The 23,486-nt window shown below is 38.9% G+C and overlaps 1 protein-coding gene across 4 annotated transcripts in view; it reads right to left on the reverse strand.

Moving 5' to 3' along the window:
* The window catches only part of LOC139948787 (PDF receptor-like), a 121,467-nt gene that overhangs the window by 82,086 nt on the left and 15,895 nt on the right, over nt 1-23,486 (reverse strand). For all 4 annotated transcript variants that reach the window (XM_071947115.1, XM_071947113.1, XM_071947116.1 and 1 more), the window contains exon 2: nt 2,228-2,434. In XM_071947115.1, coding sequence (XP_071803216.1) covers nt 2,228-2,285 — 58 coding nt within the window. In that variant the 5' untranslated portion in view covers nt 2,286-2,434. The remainder of the gene's footprint in view (nt 1-2,227; nt 2,435-23,486) is intronic.

The raw sequence follows: 23,486 nt of genomic DNA on the forward strand, positions 1-23,486 counted from the left end.
TGCAGCTAGCGGGCTTGTTGCGTGTTATTTAAAAACAGTGAACACTATTGGTAATTTTCAAAGACCAGTCTTCTCATTTGCTTTATCTCAACATATGCATCAAATAACAAACCTGTACAAATTTGAACTCAATCGGTCATCGAAGTTGCGAGATAATAGCGAAAGAAAAAACACCCTTGTCACCCGAAGTTGTGTGATTTCAGATGCTTGGTCTCCACACCTCAAATTCTAAATCTGAGGTCTCGAAATCAAATTCGTGGAAAATTACTTCTTTCTCGAAAACTGTGTTACTTCAGAGGAAGCCGTTTCTCACAATGTTTTATACTATCAAACTCTCCCCATTACTCGTTACCAAGTAAGGTTTTATGCTAATAATTATTTGAGTAATTACCAATAGTGTCCACTGCCTTTAAAGGCAAAATGAGACACTTTTTAAATACGCATCAATGGTTCTGTATATATCTAATTAATCAACAGTCTACAACACCTGTATGTAATTGACGTTGAGATGACAGACAAATCTATTTATAGATATTCACTTTGTTTTGTTTTGATAAGGGAACACTGTCTTACAACTTCCAGTCAAACCTTTTGTTTTTGTATGAAAAAGATGAATGGCAACATAATAATAAAAGATTTTGAACTAAAAGCCTGCATCTAGGGATCTTTGTGGTTGTACCGAAAACCACCCCCTAGGTTAAGAGGGGTTGTTTGGTAATTCCCTAAATTATTTCGTTTTATCTGAGTGTTTTGTCAAAATGTGTTTCCTTAATGAATTAAGTTTTAATTAATCTAGTTATACCTTATTTCTTTATACACAAAAAGCAAAGTTTTGTCCCTCCATTCTAACCACATCACTGTATATTGACACCCCTCTGTGACGTGTGAAATGGTCCAGCCTAGGAAATCATGACATGAGCTGACCAGTTTGTACGATGTGGTAAAGACAATGACATAACACGACTATTTCAGCATGTGCTGACATCGGCCCTCGTTGGAGGGATTTAAAATTTGTTCTCTTTTCTTTCCACAACGTAAGTCTTGTGATCGTTTTTAAACACTTTTGCATACCGAAGAGTGTCGCAGACAAAAAAAAAATAACGCAAAACTTCCAAAGTATACTCATTGAAGAAAGATAAGGTTTTTATACCGGTATTTCATCTGGCATATCTATGTCATCCATATCAACCATTGTTTCTGATGAAATGCAATATAATATCACATGGTGGATTCATATACACATATGAAGAACTGATCATTTTTCACACAACCTTCACAATAATCCACCTTTTCTAATTACCTTTTCTAATAATATAAGCGCTTTGCAGTTGAACGATTGTAATGGACTTCCCATCTGAATTTATTCACAGATTACACAAAGCAAAAAAAAAAACATGCTGAGCGTTTTGTCACATGGTATTTTGGGGACATTTAACGAAGCCGAAACGTTTAATTTAGAGTTCCTATAATACAACAATCGATGTATGGACAAAACACTCCATGGTATGTTGCACGTCACCCCCATTCATCACGACCCTACACGGACTAAAGGAACAGACTACTGGGGTTTCATTTTCAGAATCAATACGGCTTGGTTCAACGTACTTGACTCGATGCCAGCTGTTCTGCCCTTGGTATAACTTTGACCGGTTTACCTCTCGTGTTCATAAAGTAGCTTTAAATGGCCTAAAAAAAAAACCCAAAAACCACCGCAAAAACAAAACAAACAATATTAATAATCATGTTACTGACACACTGGGGTTGCGTTTTGTACCAAGCCTTTCCGACTTGACCATTTACCACTCGTGGTCATAAAGGCAGCTGTATAAAGCCCGCGAAAAAAAAAAGAAAAAAAAAATGAAAAAAGAAAAAGAAAAACTGACTGCCAAACATGGTCCAACTTCATAGAGGTGCTTAAAGCACAACAAAATTATTCTTTTTTATTACCAGAATATAGTTACCAGCCAAAACATCATTTCAGCATAACATGGATCATTTCTGAGTGGTATCCTGCTCATTTCTGCTAGCAGAAAATTGTTAATAAGTATTTTCTGATTATTTTTTAAAAGCAGCTCTGTGCAATTGTGCACTGGTGTTGCGTTTCGTAGTGTTGGTTCTGATCCAACACTACTGAACAACACTACTAACAAAAGAGATATTCACATGATGTTACCGCAAAAACCTCTCTTAGTTTCACAGTGCGAAATTTAAAATCGGATTTTCTTACCTTCACTCTCCGTCTGCATAGACTTCAGAAAATCGCATTCCTTTTCCGAGGTTGTCATGATACCTTTCGATTGGGAAGACGACTCGAGTAAAAGCCGAGTTTTTACCGCGAGTGGCGTTTGTGTGTTCTCGCTGCTGCGCTTGGGTGCACCCGTCCGCTCTCTCTCAAAGCTCGTAAATTGACGATCGACCGGCAGAAATTCTCAGGCTGTTGTGGGGACGAGATTGAAAGGTGGAAGGAAGTGGTTATTGTAAAGACAGGAAAATATCACGATATGTGTGTTATCATGGCGTCATTAAAGACCTGGACACTATTGGTAATTGTCAAAGACCAGTCTTCTCACTTTGTGTATCTCAACATATGCATAAAATAACAAACCTGTGAAAATTTGAGCTCAATTGGTCGTCGAAGTTGCGAGATAATAATGAAAGAAAAAACACCCTTGTCACATGAAGTTAAGTGCGTTTAGATGGTTGATTTCGAGACCTCAAGTTCTAAACCTGAGGTCTCGAAATCAAATTGCTCCTTTCTCGAAAACTATGTCACTTCAGAGGGAGCCGTTTCTCACAATGTTTTGTACCATCAACCTTTCCCCATTACTCGTCACCAAGTAAGGTTTTATGCTAATAATTATTTTGAGTAATTACCAATAGTGTCCACTGCCTTTAACAAACTTACCAGCATGCCAGGAATTTTTCCCTAAAACTCTGTGGACAAAATGGACAAAGTATAATGTCTTTAGGTAGGCGTATTACCCTTTTGGCAGCAACACTTACATAGCTCATCGCGACGTAGCCGTGGTGGGGAGTAACCTATTAAAGCAGTACTGTGTCGTGTTTTCAAAAGGAGGTTGAAGTTTGTGTATTGCAGGCTTAACCCCACAATGTTTTTATACAGGAAAAGTAAAAAAATAAATCGTTCATAGAACAACACCTGGGCACAAATTCCCTCCGCTGTTTGGAATGTAATAAAAAAGAAATGTGTCAACAGTTTGTAATTCATTGATAAACAAGGGACTAAGATGAACCTCAGACCGCAAGGGGGCCCCGTGCCACGAATAAAACTCACAGCAAGACGTCGCTGTATGTGGGATAGGGCTCTCAGGGTCACGTACGTGTGCCAGATTTTGACGATGTCGCAAATGTATGGCTGGAAGCCAGGAACTTCGTGCCACCACGTCTGACTAGAGTTCATGATGCCTGTTTACGAATTTGTATTCGGTCAAAAAATCACTATAAATGAAAACAAATACACAAGAACAGCAATAAACATTGTGAATCCACTTGTTTTGAAACTAAATCATAGCCAATTTAATGTTTCATAATACTATAAATGATTAATTAATGCATTATTGTAAGCACTGATGTGACCGCATTCTTATCCGGCCATCTTCACTATAGTTTGCAGCGTTGTGATACAAGTTGTGCCTGAGGTATCCGAAGTACGTCCTATATACCTCAACGCATGATGGCGCGGAGATCTCTGTGGCCGCCAAACCGAACACGGCCATAAGTGACTAAGACAACATCCAGGGCACCTGATTTTTAATAATGATACGACAATTTGTGGAAATGTGGACTCACAATCAAATTGCAATCATCATCTGGGATTCTCTCATCATGTGCCCACATACTTTCTGGCTCACATAGTCGCCGTGTTTTACCGACGGCTAATTGATGTTTGTCTTGATAAACATCGGATAGTAGTATTCACAAAGAATAGTCTACGGCTATTTCATCAATAATTATTACTTTTCATGGGGGTCAAACAGAGTCTCGTTGGGACGTTTGATGAGTGGTGAAGTCATTAACCTTTATTTGTTCCCCTTCTCTTTTAATATCCTCTTCAACCTCTTTCCCAATATACCAGCTTCCTTTCCCTGGCTATGTATGATTTCACTCTCCCCTCTATCAATCATTGATAATCACTATCAAGGGGTCGAAATGGTTATAGTTTCGATGTAAAACGATCACAGATCATAAAGTTGGAGACAATAGTTGTCCACAAAAGTGTTTCTGACTGAAATAATTGTCAATTGAGAAGATGACGTTTGGAGACATCTAAAGATATGCGATTGCCACCAAATATATTATTTCCCGCTTGGTGTCACTGTCTCTGAGTCGCCCAGTATGGTAATCAATTCACATGATAAGTTGGACCGTTAAACACTGTGTGATTTGAGTTCATTGCCACAAACATAATACTGCCCCCCCTTTTTTTAAGGAGACTGCCCGGGAATAAGAAGTACAGCGAAGGTGAATGCCACAGCAAACTTTAACATAACTCAACATAGTTTTTAATCTTTATCAAGTAGGCTAATCCTCAAATCAAATATTGACCAAGTTCAAGCGAAAAAATCAATGCAAAATAAGGTGAGAGGGACGGATCCACGGTGTGTATAGATTTAGGCATCTGATGCCTATCCATGTATATACGGGTGACTCACGTATCACTCTCGAAGGCAATATGCAACATGCTTAAAACCCACCACAGGGTAATTTCCATTCGTATAAAGTGAGCGCCAGGCACACGAATGTTTTTACTAAAATAAATCTCAATTATTATTACTTAGCAAGTTTTATTTGCAAAGAGAGGAAAGGAGTTATAGGGAGAAATAAACTCACCAGACAGCCGGTCACGTAACATACACATTGCGCAATGACTGGTTTAGCATGTTCATGCTTATCCACGTTGAGCAACAGATTTCTTCAATATAGGCCCTTGAGCGACTTAAAGGCAGTGGACACTATTGGTAATTACTCAAAATAATTATTAGCATAAAACCCTTGATTTTTTCTTTCATTATAATCTTGCAAGTTCGATGACCGATTGAGCACAAATTTTCACAGGTTTGTTATTTTATGCATATGTGGAGATACACCAACTGTGAAGGCTAGGCTTTGACATTACCAATAGTGTCCACTGCCTTTAATTAGAGCTTATTCATTACAAATGAAAGGAATTTTGAATATAGCCGCAGCGCCCTCTGTCTAATATCAAGGGAAAGGTCATTGAAAGGTTGAATCGTAAATTGCCGAATGTAGGCAACATTTACCCCACCCCATGCTGAACTTATTGATGTGAAAAAAACTCAGTTTCTGGGGCTGCAGAATCCAAATGTTGGTATCTGAACTGGACGAATTGTAAATTGCCGAATGTAGGCCACATTTAAAAAGCCCTAATGATGAACTAATTGTTGCGAAAAAGTCACAGTTTTGGGTATGAAGAAACTAGATGTTGGTTACTAACTAGACGAGAGCTTGATTTGGCCACATATACATATATTTTCCCCTCTTCGTGCACACACAACCGTAAAGGGTAGCATGACATGCCAAGTGGCTCGCTGGGTGTCAACATGCTTCCCCCCTTACGCACTTCAAACTGGCCGATTGAAATTCAGCGAGACAAGTCGTTAATATAGGGGGGTGGGTGTCCACGTTACGCTGGAAACGAGGTTAATGTGGCCGTTCAAGTACGTAAATCAAGTAGGGTGTATAAGGAAAACGCTATAAAAGGTACTAGAAAATGCAACACGTTCGGCAACAAGTGCATAACCTATGTATGAGGGTCAATGTTCATTATGTTTTACAGAAACCTGGTTTACGAGGCATCTCCTGGCAGGCCAATACTACTGTGTTCGCAGGGTTTAAGTGACGCTTTATGAATAAGTAAATGCAACACATGGTTAGGCAACAAGTGCATAACCCATAATGACCATAAGAAGAGTCAAAATGCGCAATTTGCAGGCCTTATTTTACAGACACTTCAAGGGTCTTACCAGGTGGGCCAAACACTACTATGGGAAGGCTGTAAAAGGTACTAGTAAATATAACACAGGGTAGTCAACAAGTGCAGAACCTAAATGCATGTCCATCAGAATATCCACTGATATTATGCATACCTTGTTTTACAGATAGTATTCCAGAGGTAATTTCATGCAGGCGGGCCAAAAACTACTGTGTTCATAACTATTGTGGAAAATATAACAGCAAAACAAAATTTGTGAGAAAAAAACCTTTCGAATGCCTATATAAAAGGTTTAAGACCTGATGTCTTTCAACATTTTGAGTGAGAAATGACCTCTTTCTCAAAAAATAAGTTACTAGGGAGCAGTTTTTCAAAATAATTTGTAACACCAAAAGCTCCCCATTTCTCGTACCAATAATGAGTATATCTTGAGTTATTACCAATAATGTTAAGTGCCTTGTAAACAATTTGTAAAACCCATTTCCAACTTGTTGCTTCTCCACAGAAGTAGCCCCAAAAGCCTTACAATGTCACTTAATTAAAACGCTGCAGTGTTCATCCATATCCCCTGTCGGTGATACATTTTTTTCTAAAACACCCTAAATTTCTTAATGTTGATAAAACATATCACATTACACCCCCTTCGCATGGTTGATATTCATTCCGGAGTTTTTTTGGGGGCAGTCAGTAAAAAAGAGACAGAAGAATTTTAATGTCTTTGGATTGCCCTTTTGTACAGTAAGTGTATACCCCCCTTAGAGAATAAGAAAGGGTGCACCGAAGGGGACTCGTTAAAAGTATAGGGTTACATCATGCGTTTATTGTCACGGGCGGAAGAACTAGTGTTCCCTCGTAGGTAGGTAACGAGTGGAGCTCTTTACAAATGAATTTCCTTAAAAAAAATTGCAGTTGGAGATGTATCAGTTTTCCAAGATGTAGTCTACGATATTAAAGGCACTGGACACTATTGGTTATTACTCAAAATAATTAATAATTTACAAACGTAGTTGGTTTACAAACATGGAGAGCTGGTGAGAGTATAAAACATTATGAGAAACAGCTCCCTACGAGTTAGCATGTAGTTTTTGAGAAAGAAGTAATTTCTCACTCAAATAATTAAATCCTTCAGCTGAAGCCTTGTTTACGAATCTGGTGGAAGCACACAAATTTGTGAGAAAAGTGTCTTGAAGTTGTTACTGTCATTTTTCTTTCGCAACCTCGATGATCAATTGAGTCAAAATTTTCACATGTTATGCTTATGTTGGGTACCGGTCCTTGACAATTCCAAAAATTTTCCAGGGGTCGATTTCAGAACTCGAGATAAGACTAGTCTGAAGTCTTTATGAAATCCAAACCATTACCTTTAAGGATGTAGAGGACGATACGAAAACCTCTGCAATGGTTGGGACGGGTTATTATTGAGCCAGTACTGGGTTATGGTTTGATGAAGGGGGCATCAGATTACCATAGGGCCCTTTATTACCGTAAGAGTACCCATTATAGTACAAAGCACTTCATAAAGTGAAGTCAACTTTCTCAAATAACCTGTTCAGGATTCTCCAAATAACATTCAATGATACATTCTTTCGTACATTATTATCGTTTTTTTTGTTTGGGCTATTTCTGGAAAGGGGACAAAAAGAAAAGATGAACTCGCGAGGGAGGCTGGATAGTTTTAAGGAATGAAAATTGCCAAGTGGCTATAGGTAATATAATGTCTGAGGTAACATAACACTTTCTTTGGAATTGAGCTTTAAAACGGAGCAGTTAATTAAAATCTTTTCGGACCTTAAAGTTCTCAGATTTTCTAACAGAGAATACGGATTTGCGAGAACTTGCGGTTACATTTGTCCCCGTCCTGATGTTTAGAACACAGGCTGCCAGACTAGAGTTTCAGGGTGCACCATACTAAGTATGACGAACGCAGAGAGCGTCGGCCTTGGTCGGCCTCATTAATTTGGTAGGCCCTCGAAGTAACAACCTATATTATCAAATAATTATGTATAAGGGTGCATTCGTTTAGCTTTCCCTGTGTCTTCCCCCGGTCTTACCTCGGTGCGTTCGAATAGCTTTGACGTCATTCCAGTGGCTCACCCGGGTCAGCCCCCAGTGCCTTGCTTGTGTAGTGGGTCACTTGGGGGCTGGCCCCAGTGGCATGACGTACCACTACCTGCCAGACGAGGACGACGAGTGATAGTTCGTTTAGCTCTTGTCAGGGGCTCACCTGAGTGAGCACTGGGTAGACCCAGGCAAGCTAATCGAACGCACCTTTAGACATAATTATTTGAGAGCCCAATAAAAAAGGTTCAGTGTAAATAACATGACCAGCATTGAGCGCACTTCCGGATCCGTACATGTACCTTTGACCTCTTATTATTTTCACATGGAGATTTGCAGTGAAATCACACGTGTATAAAACAACATCACATGCATGTACGGATACGAGTGTACAAACACAATGCAATCTGTGTGCAGCAGACGACCGAAAGTGCATCTGACAAACATAACCTCGGACCAATCAAATCACATAATGTTATATGGAAAGCTTTACGTCACTCGGGAGTTTATCCAATAAAATCATCGTATCCAATGAATTCATCGAGTCTGTAAAACAAGTGTCCATAAAGTCAGCCACCCTTTAAGCACTAGCGGGGAAGACAGTGAAACCTTAATTACTTGAGCGATAAAACCATTTCGGGTGATGACGTCAACACTGCAGATCAAGACGATGTACTGTACAGTACGTGGAATAAGGCAAATGGAACACGCCCCTTTCTCATCAAACACCAGAATGTACGTATACAATAAAAAGCAGTAATTATTAGATTGGTGTGACGTCACTGGGCAGGAAATACCGCAGGAGGATTGAGTTTGTTTGTCAACCTCGAGCCCAAGTGGGTGACATATAATAAACGAGATGAGCGTGCCTAATTTCACACCTGCAAGGCCGGATAAAGCGAACATATGCCCCGTGTCCCTCCTGTATCTGCTTATAGGCTGTGAGGATTGGCGTTTAGCAGACAGGAAATCATCAACATGATACGGATTTGGCAGAGACTCCAACAATGGTACGGAAACGACTCGGAGGGTAATCAACAGTGAATTGTCTTCGTACTTGTGAAAATGTCACTATATTTTTTTCTTCTTTTGCTCGCTCATCAGCGACTGTTTATAAAACCAATGTAATCAAGCTGAAAGGAAACTGTTGAGAAACAAGAAGAGGGAAACGTCATTGGCACTCTCCAAATGGCTGCATGTTAATTGAAGGGGATGTTCGAAGACGATGAATAACTCAAATTGATAAAAGACAAAGTACTTCTTTGTTTTATTGCTTGGAAATTGTATAGCCTCTCTTCTCATTCAATCCAATCACAGACTGTCGTGTTTTTCACCCTCAATCGAACTCTAGAGTCAATGATCCAATGTTATTACATAGTGGTTAATAAAAAGAAGTACTATCAACCCAAAATAAATGCAATTTTTGTTCATACCAACATTTTACAATTTATAAGATGCAACTGTACTTCTCACTCGGCGACATCTGTGGGCGCTGAATATCAAACTTTGTTATTGATGAGTTATTACTGATTATGGGTTTCGCTTTGATCAGCTTAAAGGAACACGTTGCCATGGATCGGTCGAGTTGGTCTTTGAAAAGCGTTTGTAACCGTTTGTTATAAAATTGATATGGTTAGAAAGATGTTGTAAAAGTAGAATACATTGATCTACACAAATATGCCTCGAAATTGCGTGGTTTCGTATTAACTCGTCGACAAACACGGTCGGCCATTTATGGGAGTCAAAACTTTGACTCCCATAAATGGCCGACCGTGTTAGTTCGCGACGTAAAAGGAAAACCGTGCAATTTTGATTGATACTTGTGTGGATCATTATATTCTACTTTTAAAACATCTTTCTCACCATATGCATTTCATAACAAACAGTTTCAAACGCTTTTTATAGACCAACTCGTCCGATCCAAGGCAACGTGTTCCTTTAAAAATAATCGTGAACTTTACGGTGCCGTGGGTGGATGTACGAAAATTGGCGGTTCTAATTCCAACAGTCCTTTTCAAGAGAGATGTTAAGAATCGTGTTTAAAAGATTAAGACTAAAACTATTTCAAGACAAGTGCAAGTTGACTAACAGTACCCAGCAAAACAGCTGTAGTTTGTTTTAAAAGAGATGATTGTATTTGGCCAGTGGATGTCTAGTTTTTTATGTGTTTTTTTTAACGTGGAAAATAAATAAACCTATTCCATTCTATTCAATACAACTGAGTTTACGGTCGACAGCGAATTGTTTTTTAGTCAAACAGTGATTTTCTTATACATGAACTTCGATAAGATTTATGAATATAAAGCTTATACAAAAGTTGTTTATATGTAAAACACAGACATTGCTGCATTTTGTCTCATTTGTACTTTTAAACCTACGGTCGACAGTGAACCAAGTTAAGTCTCAAACACGAATTCGAAAATACTAGTTAAGGATGAGATTACTTGAAGCCATTATACACTTTCGGAACAGAAAAAAAGTTCACAGATTTACAAATAACTTACAGGGTTTACAGAAGTTAATGGTGAAAGACTTCTCTTGAAATATTATTCCATGAAATGATTTACTTTTTGAGAAAACATTAAAACAATTATCAATTCTCGTTGTCGAGAATTTCGGATTTATTTTGAACACATGTCATTACACGGCGAAACGTGCGGAAACAAGGGTGGGTTTTCCCGTTATTTTCTCCCGACTCCGATGACCGATTGGCCCTAAATTTTCACAGGTTTGTTATTTTATGTATAAGTTGTGATACACGAAGTGTGGGCCTTTGGAGAATACTGTTTACCGAAACTGTGTCCAATGGCTTTAAGGGGGGGGGGGGGTTATATAAGTGGTGGAGTTTATGACAGTTATTTGAAACACAGACTTGGCTGTAAATGTATTCATTAATACCTTTGCGTTTACGGTCGACAGTGAATCAAGTTCACAATCAAACAGTGGTTCTCTTATACATGAACTCTAGGAGTGTGAGGCTTAGACGAAAGTGGCAAGTTTATATGACAGTTGTGTGAAACACATACGTGGCTCTATTTTGTCTTATATTATTTAATTATGGTCGACAGTGAATAAAGTTCCATTCAAACAGTGGTTCACTTACTTGAACTCTGAATAAGATTAAGGGGTAAGGTAAATAAATCAGGCGCGGCAAGTCCATGTGGCATTTTAAAGCTCAGACTGTCGGCCCCGAGGCCGATATGAATTTTGACAAGCTGGTGACTAAAATATTAAAAACATTGGAGCGTGCAGCCTCGAGTACCCCACTTTCGCGTGTCTTTATGAATATTACATGATAACTTGCGAGATGGCCTAAGAAGAAGCAGAAGAAGAAGAAGAAGAAGAAGATATTGTATACATTATGGAATAGATTACAAGCAAAGGTGCAGTTGTTTGTCTTGCAAAACCGTAGCCCGTACCGCGAACTTCATCATCTCACTATTAAAGAAGTCACTGCTACACAACACGCCCAGTTGCTCTCAGCACAGTAGGTACTGGGTACTATTGGTAATTACTCAATATAATTGTTAGCATAAAAACTTCACTAAGTAACGAGCAATGGAGATCTGTTGAGTGAGAAACGGTTCCCTCCCTCTGAAGTATCGTATGAGAAAGAAGTACTTTCTCACTCAAATAAAATACTTCTGAAAGCACTAGAATTTTGTGCAATATAGGGTGTGTTTTCTTTCATTATACATTCATAACAATCTTAGACAGTTTATCCATTATGATTGGTCGAGAGGGCATCACGTGGGGGTGTTTGAACGAATGATATAACACCAGTAAAAAGTGTTGAAACATGGGCGTGACACACGAGCTTGCACCTGTGCTTATAACAGTTTTGTTCATTCCTATTGGTCGAAAGCAATGGCTGAAAAAGTTGTGCCACATCACGCGATACGCGTGACGCGCACAGCAATCTCCTTATAAGGAGTTGTTTACCTGAGGGCCTTACCATTTCATAGCTGGAGGGGTGTTGTGTTGAAAGAAATCACTGAACAATTTTTTGCATTTATTTTACTTTTTGACCAAAAAGTTTTGATGTTTTTTGACCGAAAAGGTATATAATTAGGAATCAAAGTGTGTTGAATCGGTTTTAAACTAGTGGTATAAACCCGCCGAGGCCTGGTTCTTGATACTTTACCTCGACTTCGTCTTGGTAAAATTATCAAGAACCAGGCCTCGGCGCGGGTTTAAACCACTAGTTGAAAACCTCTTCACCACACATTGATTCCCTTCATGAAATACACTCTTGCGATTTCGATGAACATTAAGCTCAACCGATTTGTTATTATATGCATATGTTGGGTTACAGCTAGTGAGATTACTGGTCTTTGGTAATTACCAAACGTGTCCAGTGCGGTGCCTTTAACGCCACTCATCGTCGATTAATATTGAATCAACTTCAAACTCTGCATTTCCTAAAACACACAACACGATGCGTGGGTGGGTAGGTGTGGAGTGGGTAACCATCGCAAGAGACATCTATTTTCGTATTGGATGAAGCTAACACCTCCACCTGTCGATTTAAATGGAATCAACTCGTAGCATTGCGTGTCCAAAATACACACCACGGTGTGTATTAAAGTGGAAAGGACGGGGGGGGGAGCGATTGCACAAAATATCCATTTTATATAGCACCATATGTACAAAATGGTGACACTACACTCACAAATACAGTCTCAGTGCACTAAGCACCGCGCCATTGAACTTCAACCGAGCATCGCTGCCGTAAATCGATCTCCATGCTCGGTTTATAATCCCCGCGTGTCACAAGATGTTTTTTCCTCCACATCCTCTCTTTACTGATGTTTTCCCCTTCTCATCTCTGTTTCTATATATCTTCCCTTGCCATATAACACCCCCAGGGTAGTGTGCCACTGGTTGGATTCAAAGCACGCACGGCAAGGGTCGGGGGGGGGGGTGCTGCCGTGATCCCCCGAGAGTGCTCGATTTGCCTCGGGGGCCTTACGAGAATCTGACAGACACAGCTACGGCTTGTGCCGCCTTCTTAAAGGCATTGGACACGTTTGGTGATTGTCAAAGACCAGTTATCACTTGCTGTATCCGAACACACGTATGTGCGGCACCTACATGTAGCCCGAGCCCTAAATGTAGCATGACCTAAATGTAGCCCCAAACATGTACCTAGATGTAGCCCGGACCTAAATGTAGCCCCAAACATGTACCTAAATGTAGCCCGGACCTAAATGTAGCCACCAAACATGTACCTAAACGTAGCCCGGACCAAAATGTAGCCACAAACATGTACCTACTGGGGCTACATTTAGGTCCGGGCTACATCTAGGTAGAAATAACAAGCCTGTGAAAAATTTGGCTCAATTGGTCGTCGAGTATGCAAGAGAATAATGAAGGGACAACGAAACCCACAAACCTTCTGGTGCAATATAGAAGGCTTCAGTTGAAGTCTTTTATTTTTTGAGTAAGAAATTACCTCTTTCTACGTTACTTCAGAGGGAGCCGTTTCTCACAATGTTTGATACTATCAGCAGCTCTCCATTGATAGCAAACAAGTAAGTTTTTATGCTGACAATTATTATGAGTTATTACCAACAGTGTCCAGTGACTTTAACATACCGTTACACTCCGGCACACGCTGCGGAAATATAATGTAATACCATCTCCATGGGGTTAGCGTATAATTGTACCTTCTTTTCGCTAGCGGTCCCTAACAAATCTCAATTCAAAATTATGCTTATGGAGGCAGTAACACCTAGGAAAGAGGAAAATACACCCGTGAGCATGCAGTGGAGAAGCGAAATGATTAGGATCTAAGTCGGCGTTTAAGTGTAAAACCCTTCGTTAATTCAATAACCGAAAGGGAATGGTTTGAAATTGATTGTCAAATTTGGTTTGGTGCGAAGTTTTTCGACGAGCAGATTTTTCTTAGTTTCAATTAATCGCAGGTTACAGCATGCACAAACATTATTTTCAATTAGGCGGTTAGTTTTTGTATACAAAAGTGTGAAAGGATCTCTAAGTAAAAAAAAAACAACAACGTAAGAATGATTATACTACAAGTCACTTATAATACTTGTCATAATTAGGCCTTATACCTTAGAAAAATAAGCTACATCTAGGCCCAAGACAAGTACAAGTCATATTTATGAGGTAGTATATAATATAACTTCGTGTCGGTGTATAAACATTGACTATCGATTGTGAAAATAAAAGAAGAGGAAAAAGAAACGCAAGACAATGCTCTTCGAGTAATTGTTTTGTGAAATAGGGCTACATCTAGGATTTAAACGAAAAGGATGTTTCGACAAGTTTGAACATTTTGAACCAATTACAATAATTAATTACTATAATTATTATATTTTTTTAATATATTTTATTATATTACTAGAGTTTTATATATATTTTTTTAAATCTCTTTATTATTTTTGTATTATTTTTTCAATTTTTCTATAATATATTTTTATTCACGTTTTTGATACTATTCCGATTTTTTTATCCTACCCGCTGAGAAGAAACTGGTTCTTCTTGCTCTTCTTTACTCTAAAAAATAAATTAAATTTAACCATGATTGCAAACATAACCAGTTACTCCATAATCTTGAGAAAACGATTGTCTCAGATGGCATTTATCAATTATTTACCGAATGAGGTTCTCTTAAACATTACCAAACTCATCTCCACTCATGATGATATTTCCCTACTGTGAAGTTACATTATGTGAATAACAATTATCAACACCTTGTACGCCACAACTCTCTTCGAAATGGAGATGTTCCTAAGTCCCCAAGCTTGACTGCGTACGTGAATTGTGGACTCACAGGCGAAAAAGATCTATCTGCAATGCCCATTGCTGAAAAGAACATCATCATTTTGCGGTGGGGAACAAGTTTATTCATTCCAATACTCTATAGTTTTGGTCAATTAATTTCTATTAACATCACCTGCCACTACCAACGCCCCCCCCCCCCCCCATAAAGAGAGAGAGAGAGAGAGAGAGAGAGAGAACAAATAAAAGGGGAAACAATAAATACACTTCTCTCTTTACGCGTGAAATAAACACGTCTGGTCGCGGTTACCCCTTCAAATAATAATAAGATTGAGCGTGACCTTAGTGCAGAATGGTAAAGGACTTCACTTTGGAATACCAATGAGGGAGATACAAATGTGCCGGGACCGATTGTCACCGCGGATGGTAAATAATTATTATGCAATTATTCAATGTGTCGTGACATAGTGGCCGGAACCTCTGGTGACCTTCTCGTGTGTAACTTATTAATTGTGAGTTGAGTTCGGGCGGTGTGTTCTTGGCCAAAGTTCGTGTTCTTGGCCAAAGTTCGTCACGAACCTACACTTAACTGTAGATTCTGTATAAAATTCTCACTTAACTGTAGATCTACACTAATATTTGCAGCTCAACTTGAAATTATTGAATTTTCCATTCAAATATAACATGATGTGCAACAGAACACAGCTGAAAACATTTTATCTAATAAAGTTTACAAAGATTTTGTTGGATGTGGTTGTGGTGAGGGGGAGGGGATACTGAAGGGGGATGGGGGGGGGGGGGGGGTCATACATCGTGGCCAACTCTATGATTATAACGCCAAGGTGAGCTCTGACGCACCATAAAATACAACGTGTCACATTTCCTGCCCCCAGAAGGGAGGAAAATATGCCGAGCGTACTTCACATTATAAATCGATCAAGCATTTTTTCGCCTGATTACATTGTCTTTAATCAATGTTTCTAAATACAGCGCAAAATGCGCGTAAAAGTCGTTAGCCGCCGACACGTCACACACGTCTTTCATAATTTGCCATCTCTCTGACTATGAACTAGGTCTCGGGGAAATGATAACCTTGTCTTGCAAAGCATCGACAAAATGTCATTGCATTCCCATTTCAAGTTTCCCTGACGTCACACAATTACAGATTAAGATGTCATCATTTCTTAATTTTAAAATTGGAGCTGCCTGTCTCCCTGTCTACTTAGCTTACTTTAAAGACACTGGACACTATTGGTAATGTTCAAAGACTAGCCTTCACAGTTGGTGTATCTCAACATATGCATAAAATAACAAACCTGTGAAGATTTGAGCTCAATTAGTCGTCGAGGTTGCGAGATAATAATGAAAGAAAAAACACCATTGTCACGCGAGGTTGTGTGCTTTATAGATGGTTGATTTCGAGACTTCAATTCTAAATCCGAGGTCTCGAAATCAAGTTCGTGGAAATTTACTTCTTACTCGAAAACTATGGCACTTCAGAGGGAGCCGTTTCTCACAATGCTTTATACTATCAACCTCTCCCCATTACTCGTTATTAAGTAAGGTTTTAACAAAATAATTATTTTGAGTAATTACCAATAGTGTTCACTGCCTTTAAAATTGTAGATTGTTTTACCGTATACAGGCCTAACAGTTCTTATTTCTTTATTCCGCAATTTTACTTGGCTGTTTATCCTTGCTTTAAGGATGATGCCTCCGTGTGCACATGTGGAAATAACTGTTTTAATGAATTTAATTTAGTTAAATTGAATGTGAAAAAAAACAGCAATGTACTTTTATGTTTGGTTAAAGAAACCAACACCCCCCCCCCCCCAAAAAAAAAAAAAAAAAAAAAAAAAAAAAAAAAAAAAAAATAAAAAATAAAAAATAAGGCAGTTAAAAAGTTTGATGGCCCCTGACTGGCACCCCAAGCAAAACATGGACAAAAAAATAGGGAGACCTCCAACTTAGAGGGAGATATAGCCAGGTACGTTTATCTGGAGTTCGCTCTAGTATTTTGTTCTTTGTTCAACCCAAATAAATGAAGACAACAGAATACAAGAAATGCGAGCTACCTTTTTCAAACCTCCCGCGTTCCATGTTCGTTATTTTTTAGCTTGTAAACGAGTTTTATTGTGTTCCCCACCACGGGAAATGACTGTATTCAATAACGAACAAGGAACCATGGCCAACAACTACATTTTGCTGAACACCAACTGAGAATCAAACTATGCGTATACAATGGCCACGGGTAAGGAATGTTTCCAATAACGAACAAGACACTATGGCATGGGAGAGATCATCTTGAAACCAGCAACTACATTTTGCTGAAAGAAGTGAAGAGTTGAAGCTTTCAATGCAGTTCCAAGTTCAACTCCTGGCTTGTAAAACAATTCGCATCGGGTATTTCGCCTTGGGATATAAGTGTATTAAAACAAAACAAGGAACTTCGGCCTTGAAGGCATCGTCTTGAAACCAGCACTTACATCTTGCTGAACACCGACTTGGAAGCAAACTATATAGATACTGGGAGATGGGAGCTGAAAACGATAGGCAAAGACCTCCCCCCGTTTTGATAACATTTATTAGTTTTTGGTTCAGGCTGCGCTACAAAAAAGGCATCCATTCCTTGTGCTGACTAGAGCAAATCCTAAGAACACATCGACCAGGAATAAAGTTCGTGCCACAGTACCTTTGTACAGGATCAGCGTGTCATGTTGACTGAATTTACCGTACTTGGTGTAGCCAGCAGTGCGCTAAGCCACGGCAAATTATGTGTTTTTTTTTTTTCCCGCCAGTATTTTCCCCCGGACCAATAAGGATGCTCAGACACACGCTTCGTCTGATCTCCCCCAAAAAGCTTCGCAGGAGATTTGATCGCTAGCTTCAGGAGACTTTATCGCTAGCTGTGATGAAAGTGAGCTTAACATAATCCGGAACATCGGATCTTATTTCACGGGAGATGCTAAGCTGGGAAAACAGCTCTTGCTCAGCATATTTATTCATGAATGCAAACAGTACTGTAGTTAACGTAATGTATAACTCTAGGGAACGCTATGCTGGTATTCCCCGAATCTCGACAACGTATTGGTACGTTGGGATTGATTCACAAAGGGTATAATATCCCGTATTATAAAAACACCGACTCTTAGATAGTGCAGTACCAATAATATAATTGCGCTTATAATTTTAATATTCATGAATAGAACAGTTGATGTTAACATTATGAAAACTCTTTTTGGGAACGCAATGCTGGTATCCCTCAAATCTCAACAACGTATTGGTATGTTGAGATTGAATGCTAAATGTAATACCCGTGTTATTATACTAATATTGACTCTTATAATATGGCGCAATACCAAATATTTCGCTTCGAACATCATACAACCCCTCGTCACTATAGGCTTTTCTTATTTCATTCCTTAGACCATCTCAACTCCCTTGGGAGTAAACAGCCGGTGCTAGTGCACTAGGTTTAATCGGTATATTGGCCCTTACGGCTTTTGAAAACGTACACATTTGTGCATCAGTGGTGTTTTTTCCTTCATTTCTTCTCCAACAACTGCGATGACGAACTGAGTCAATTGTTTTCACAGATTCGTTATTTTATGCATATTTTGGGGATACACCAAGTAAGATTACTGGTCTTTGTCACAAAAAAAATAAAAAACTTGTACAGTGCCTTTTGCACCTCCAACACACCAATATCACGCCCGAAAGGGCGAAAGGGCAAATTAAAATAAGCAATTAAAAAATGTCAAGATTCAAGACGGATGTGGGCAAATTGTAATGTATTTGTGTATTGCCGGTTTATCATTAGAGAGTGCTTTAGCATTTAGATGTAAATAACGTTCTTCAATTAGTCTTTGTGCATAAGCCTCTTCGGAAGTGCACTTGCCTACTCAACTATGCTGTACAAAAAAAGGTACTCCTTAAAGGGTTTCAGACCTTTTGCAGATCGAGTTAAGAAAACGTACTCTCTGTGAATGAAGATGTATGTAATATAATTTGCATGTTCAATTTGATAGTCGTCAAGGTTTTGAGAAGTAACAAAAGAAATTACGTTTTCAGGAGAGTCGCGTAAATATACGTTTTACATGCTAAAATAATGTTCGTCTCTGGAGACGAAAATTGTTTTCGTGACATTGTCATTGTTGTTCTCGCTTCTCAATGCAGCACCTCAGTAATATTTTAAGGGAAGCTTTCCACTATAAATCATTATCTTTAAACAAGGTAGTTTAATGTAAATCTATGGACATTGTGTGTTGTGTGGAACACAAAGTACCCAAACCCTTTAAATTAAAACCACAACTTCTGATAAATAAAGATCAGTACAAATCTACGATGGGAATGCTACGATGTTGGCACAGCCAACAAGTTAAAGCCACTTCAATTGCATTATCAGATGACTAATCAAAATGTAAATCCCTTATAAAGACTTGCTGTGATAAAATGTGTGCATTTAGTTGATATTTGTAAAAGATTGATGGCTGACAGATTTCAGTGACAGAGAATAAAATATCCACGAAAAGAATCTTAGCTTAATTTTTTTTTTTTTTTGCATTTGTAAAGGAAGTTTGAGATTTTGTATAAAGACGTATAAAACTATTTAAAACACAATTGCACGCAATTCAACCAATTTTTTTTTTAAGGGTGTATGTACTTTTTGTAGGACAAAAAACACAATGTCCACAGATTTACACTAAACTTACACAGTTTGAAGATAGTGATAGAAGAAAGTTTCCCTGAAAATATTACGTGCTGAGGTGCTGTAGTTTTGGGAAATGAGTAAAATAATGTCATTAAAATAATTTTGGTCTCATGAGACCAAAATTATTTTTAAGCATTTACAAACGTATTTTCATTACATTGTTTTACTCATTTCTAAAAAAAACCAGCACCTCAGTAAGTAATATTTGAAGGGAAGCTTTCCACTATCATTATCTTTAAACCCTGTAAGTTTAATGTAAATCTATGGACATTTTGAAAAAGTACCCAAATCCTCTAAGTGTATACAACATATACAGAGACACAGGTTATCCTACTGCACACGAAATATAAATAGTCCTAGTTTGGTTGAAATGATACTCTGTTAATGAGCCCGAAAAGGGGGTTAATTTCTACCCGAAAGCTTACTTGTTTGCGGCATAAGCATCCTGCGAAATTATTTTAACTGAAGTGCTCCCCGTTGATTAGAAATCAATATAAGTTTATATTTCTTGATCTTAGAAACGACCCATGCAATATTTGTTCTTAGATTTGTGGAGGTTGTTGTCCGTTCACAAATGCTAAAAACAGAGATGGTGATAGTACCCGCTGTCACATCGGTAAGTGTGGATGGAATTGACGTTGTTGTGAAAATATTGTGACAATTTCTGTTGCTGTTTTCTAAGCTGAAGCATTCACATGTGACTTTTATTAAACCATTGATGTTGTTTTAGAGTGAGCTTTAAAAAAACAGTAAACAAAAATGCACTCGTTTCTATTCAATGGTTTATCCGTGTTTTCACGTTGTTGCTGTCAGTAAAAAGACGGGTCATTTTAGCCCCGAAGTATTTTGCAAACACACATTCGAAATTAGACGCAGTGCACAAACACGATCCGATCGCGCAGTTGTTGCTAGATTAGAAATAGTTGAGTAAATAAATACAAAAATAACTAACTAGGGAAACGATTGAACAAGCGGAAACTAAAATGTTAAGCTATATGCGCTCCCCTCAAAAAGAAAAACACATACAAAAACATAACACAAACTATACACAAACAAACAAACAAACACCCCCAACAGACACGTCAACCAAATAACAAACACCCCAAAATAAAACAGGAACAAACACAAACACACTAAAAAAATATTAAATAGTTATTCATTGGTGGGGATTAAGACTAATATAGCGACCGATGCCTGCGGCAAAATTTGAAATCTAGACGCACTCGAACGGTATAAACGTCTTACAATGTTTGATGTGAAAAACATCCAATTTGTATTTAAAAGAAGATGGCACCATTAAAATAGACTAAATCGTTTACAAGAATTCCGATCAACGGATTCCTATGAATAGATACATGTGAGTCACTCAAAAACATAGGTATCGCTAACACATCACTAAAAACACGCTTTAAATTAATGAATAACATTAAGGAAATGTATAGATCAAAGAGATAAATTGGCTACGAGTCCAATTTCTTTAAACATATTTTTTCCCCTAGAAGCTGAGCACAGTTTCGCAGAGCTGCTTTCAAAACACGCAATCTGTTCAATCTTGTGAAACATGCATGCTGAAGGCACTGGACGCATTTGGTAACTGTCAAAGATCAGTATTCCCACGTGGTGTACCCAAACCTAGGCATATTAACACATCTTTGAAGGTATGGACTCAATTGATCATCGAAGTTGCAACAGAGTAATGAAAGAAACACCCTTATTGCACAAATTTGTGTGCTTCAAAAATCCTAAAAAAGGCTTCAGGCCTGTATTTCATTCAATATTTGAGTAAAAAAAAAACCCCTTTCTCAAAACTACTTCACTTTAGAGGGAGTCGTTTCTCACAATGTTTTATACCAAAATGTTTAATATCAAAAGCTCTCTATTGCTCGCTACCCAAAAGTTTGTTTGCTAACAATTGTTTTACCAATAGTGTCAAGTGCTTTTCAGGAGTGACCTATAGATAATTGAATTTCAGTATACATTGTATCAGAATGCAAACTAGAACTAGATCAAACACCGTAACACCTCAAGAGAAAGTCTCCAAATATGATGGCATCCCGAAAACTGCCAACGCTGCGAACCAATGAGAAAAGTTAATGTGGTTTATTCACCAACAAATGGGTCGAGTCGCCCCAGCGGACAAAATATCCCTACAGATCCGCCAAGTCGTCCCCATCCAACCTGTCCCTTTATCCACTACCCTCTGACTTCCCGTTAAGTGTTTATGTCGCCCCTTTCCCATCCCTTTGATATAAAACTACGAGCTAGGATAACCCATTTCATGTATATTAATGAGGGGTATGAGCTGGCCGGTCAACCAAGGGGCTCTCCAGCGGCTAGCGTCACTCAATGCAAATTCAATATTAAAGATTCTGCACGCGTTTTCTTTTTCCCGTGTGGGAAAAGTTCAATGCTTTACAAAAGTTATAACCTGCGACTTGGTTTCCATTTGAAGAAAGATTATCCACAAAGACAACAGGTGTAGGTAGGTTTTAAGGAAAGTTAGCCTGTCTTTGATCAACCGACCTTTTTTTTTTTGAACTGTGACACTCAAAGCATGCTTGCGTACCTGGGTCTGGGACCCTGTATACTTGTATTTAGGTAAGGATACTTCCAGTGATTGTTTCGCATAGAAATCAGGCTTAAGTCAGTCTACTAGAGACTACGTGACCTTTGTGTATACAAATATGGTACTTGTTTGTTCCCTGCAGGGACTTTCTGGCAGTCGAGATACTGCACTTGTCTTTCTCCATACTGTTCGAAACGTCGAGACCAAACCGGCTCTTTTCAGAGCCAACACTCATTCAAAGGAGGATTTACAGAATTTGGTGAATTCACAAACAGCCCCAAAACTGTTACTGCGGCTTAGACGGACGAATACGTTTATAGGCTTTACGAAAGTATATGCCTCTCTGTAAATTATACGATAGTTGCTTGGCACAGAGACGAGTAAACCGTCCTAACTTAGAATGGGTTAAATGTGTCTTATTAAACGTCAATGGATACGAATCCGAACTCGTCCATTGTCCTAAGAATTAATCCTAAATATTTATAGGTAAAGAGTTTGGTGAAATCGACGGATGTGCCTTTAAGTAAAGTGTGACCTGCAACACAGTACTGTGCCACTTTAGGACGAGTTAAGTTATGCATTCATAGACATAATGACGCATTGAATCCATCCTAAGTTAAGGACAACCGTCCTAACTCGAGATAGGATAATCATAGCGTTTGGTGAAATCGACGGTTGTGCCTTTAAGTAAAAATTGTGACCTGCAACGCACTGTGTCCATGCCTGGCTTTTTTTTAATTGAGTAAAATCGAACAGGAATCACAACACCGCGGTGTAAACCTATACGCGCAGGTTATGACTGCGGGTAGTTTGAAGGAGACATGGCCGGTTCAAATCTATACTTCATTAGCAAATCGAGCCGGGCCCGGTCTCGAATTCCCAACACACAACCACAAGCGCTCTCCCCGGATGAAAACTGATGGTGGCGACCACGACATCAAGTGCTTTTTAATGAGAGGGCATTTTAGTTTGTTTTCTTCAAACATTGGCCTTAGCAGCAGGCTTGATTGTTTAGAAACCCCTCCTTTGGTTTGGCGTTTTGTTTTTTAAAGTGGTAATTAGGTCTCCGTTTTCCACCGCCACTATCCGTAGCTCCCTGGGTAGTTTTTGAAGTGCGGAATCCGCGTCGGGGACCGGTGTTTTTAGTGCCGTTTTGTGATGGGGCTAGACGAAGCGTTTTGCCCGGATAAATTACAACTAGGATACCTGGGCAGTTTATAATGGCGACGGCACGTACTTCATGTTTTTTCCCCAGTATGCGCTGCTGTGCATCTTTCCCGAAGCCAAACACAAGCTCCTTGTTGAATCTCATGGCCCTGCTGTTCTTACCGTGAGCAAACATTTGGCGCTTGCGGTAGCAGAGAACTATGTACCAACGTCACGCGTATAATTCACGGTTTAGCGGGGATTTTAGCGGGGGTTTGGGCAGT

Source organism: Asterias amurensis, chromosome 16 (assembly GCF_032118995.1).
Source record: "Asterias amurensis chromosome 16, ASM3211899v1".
NCBI classification, from domain to species: Eukaryota; Metazoa; Echinodermata; class Asteroidea; order Forcipulatida; family Asteriidae; genus Asterias; species Asterias amurensis.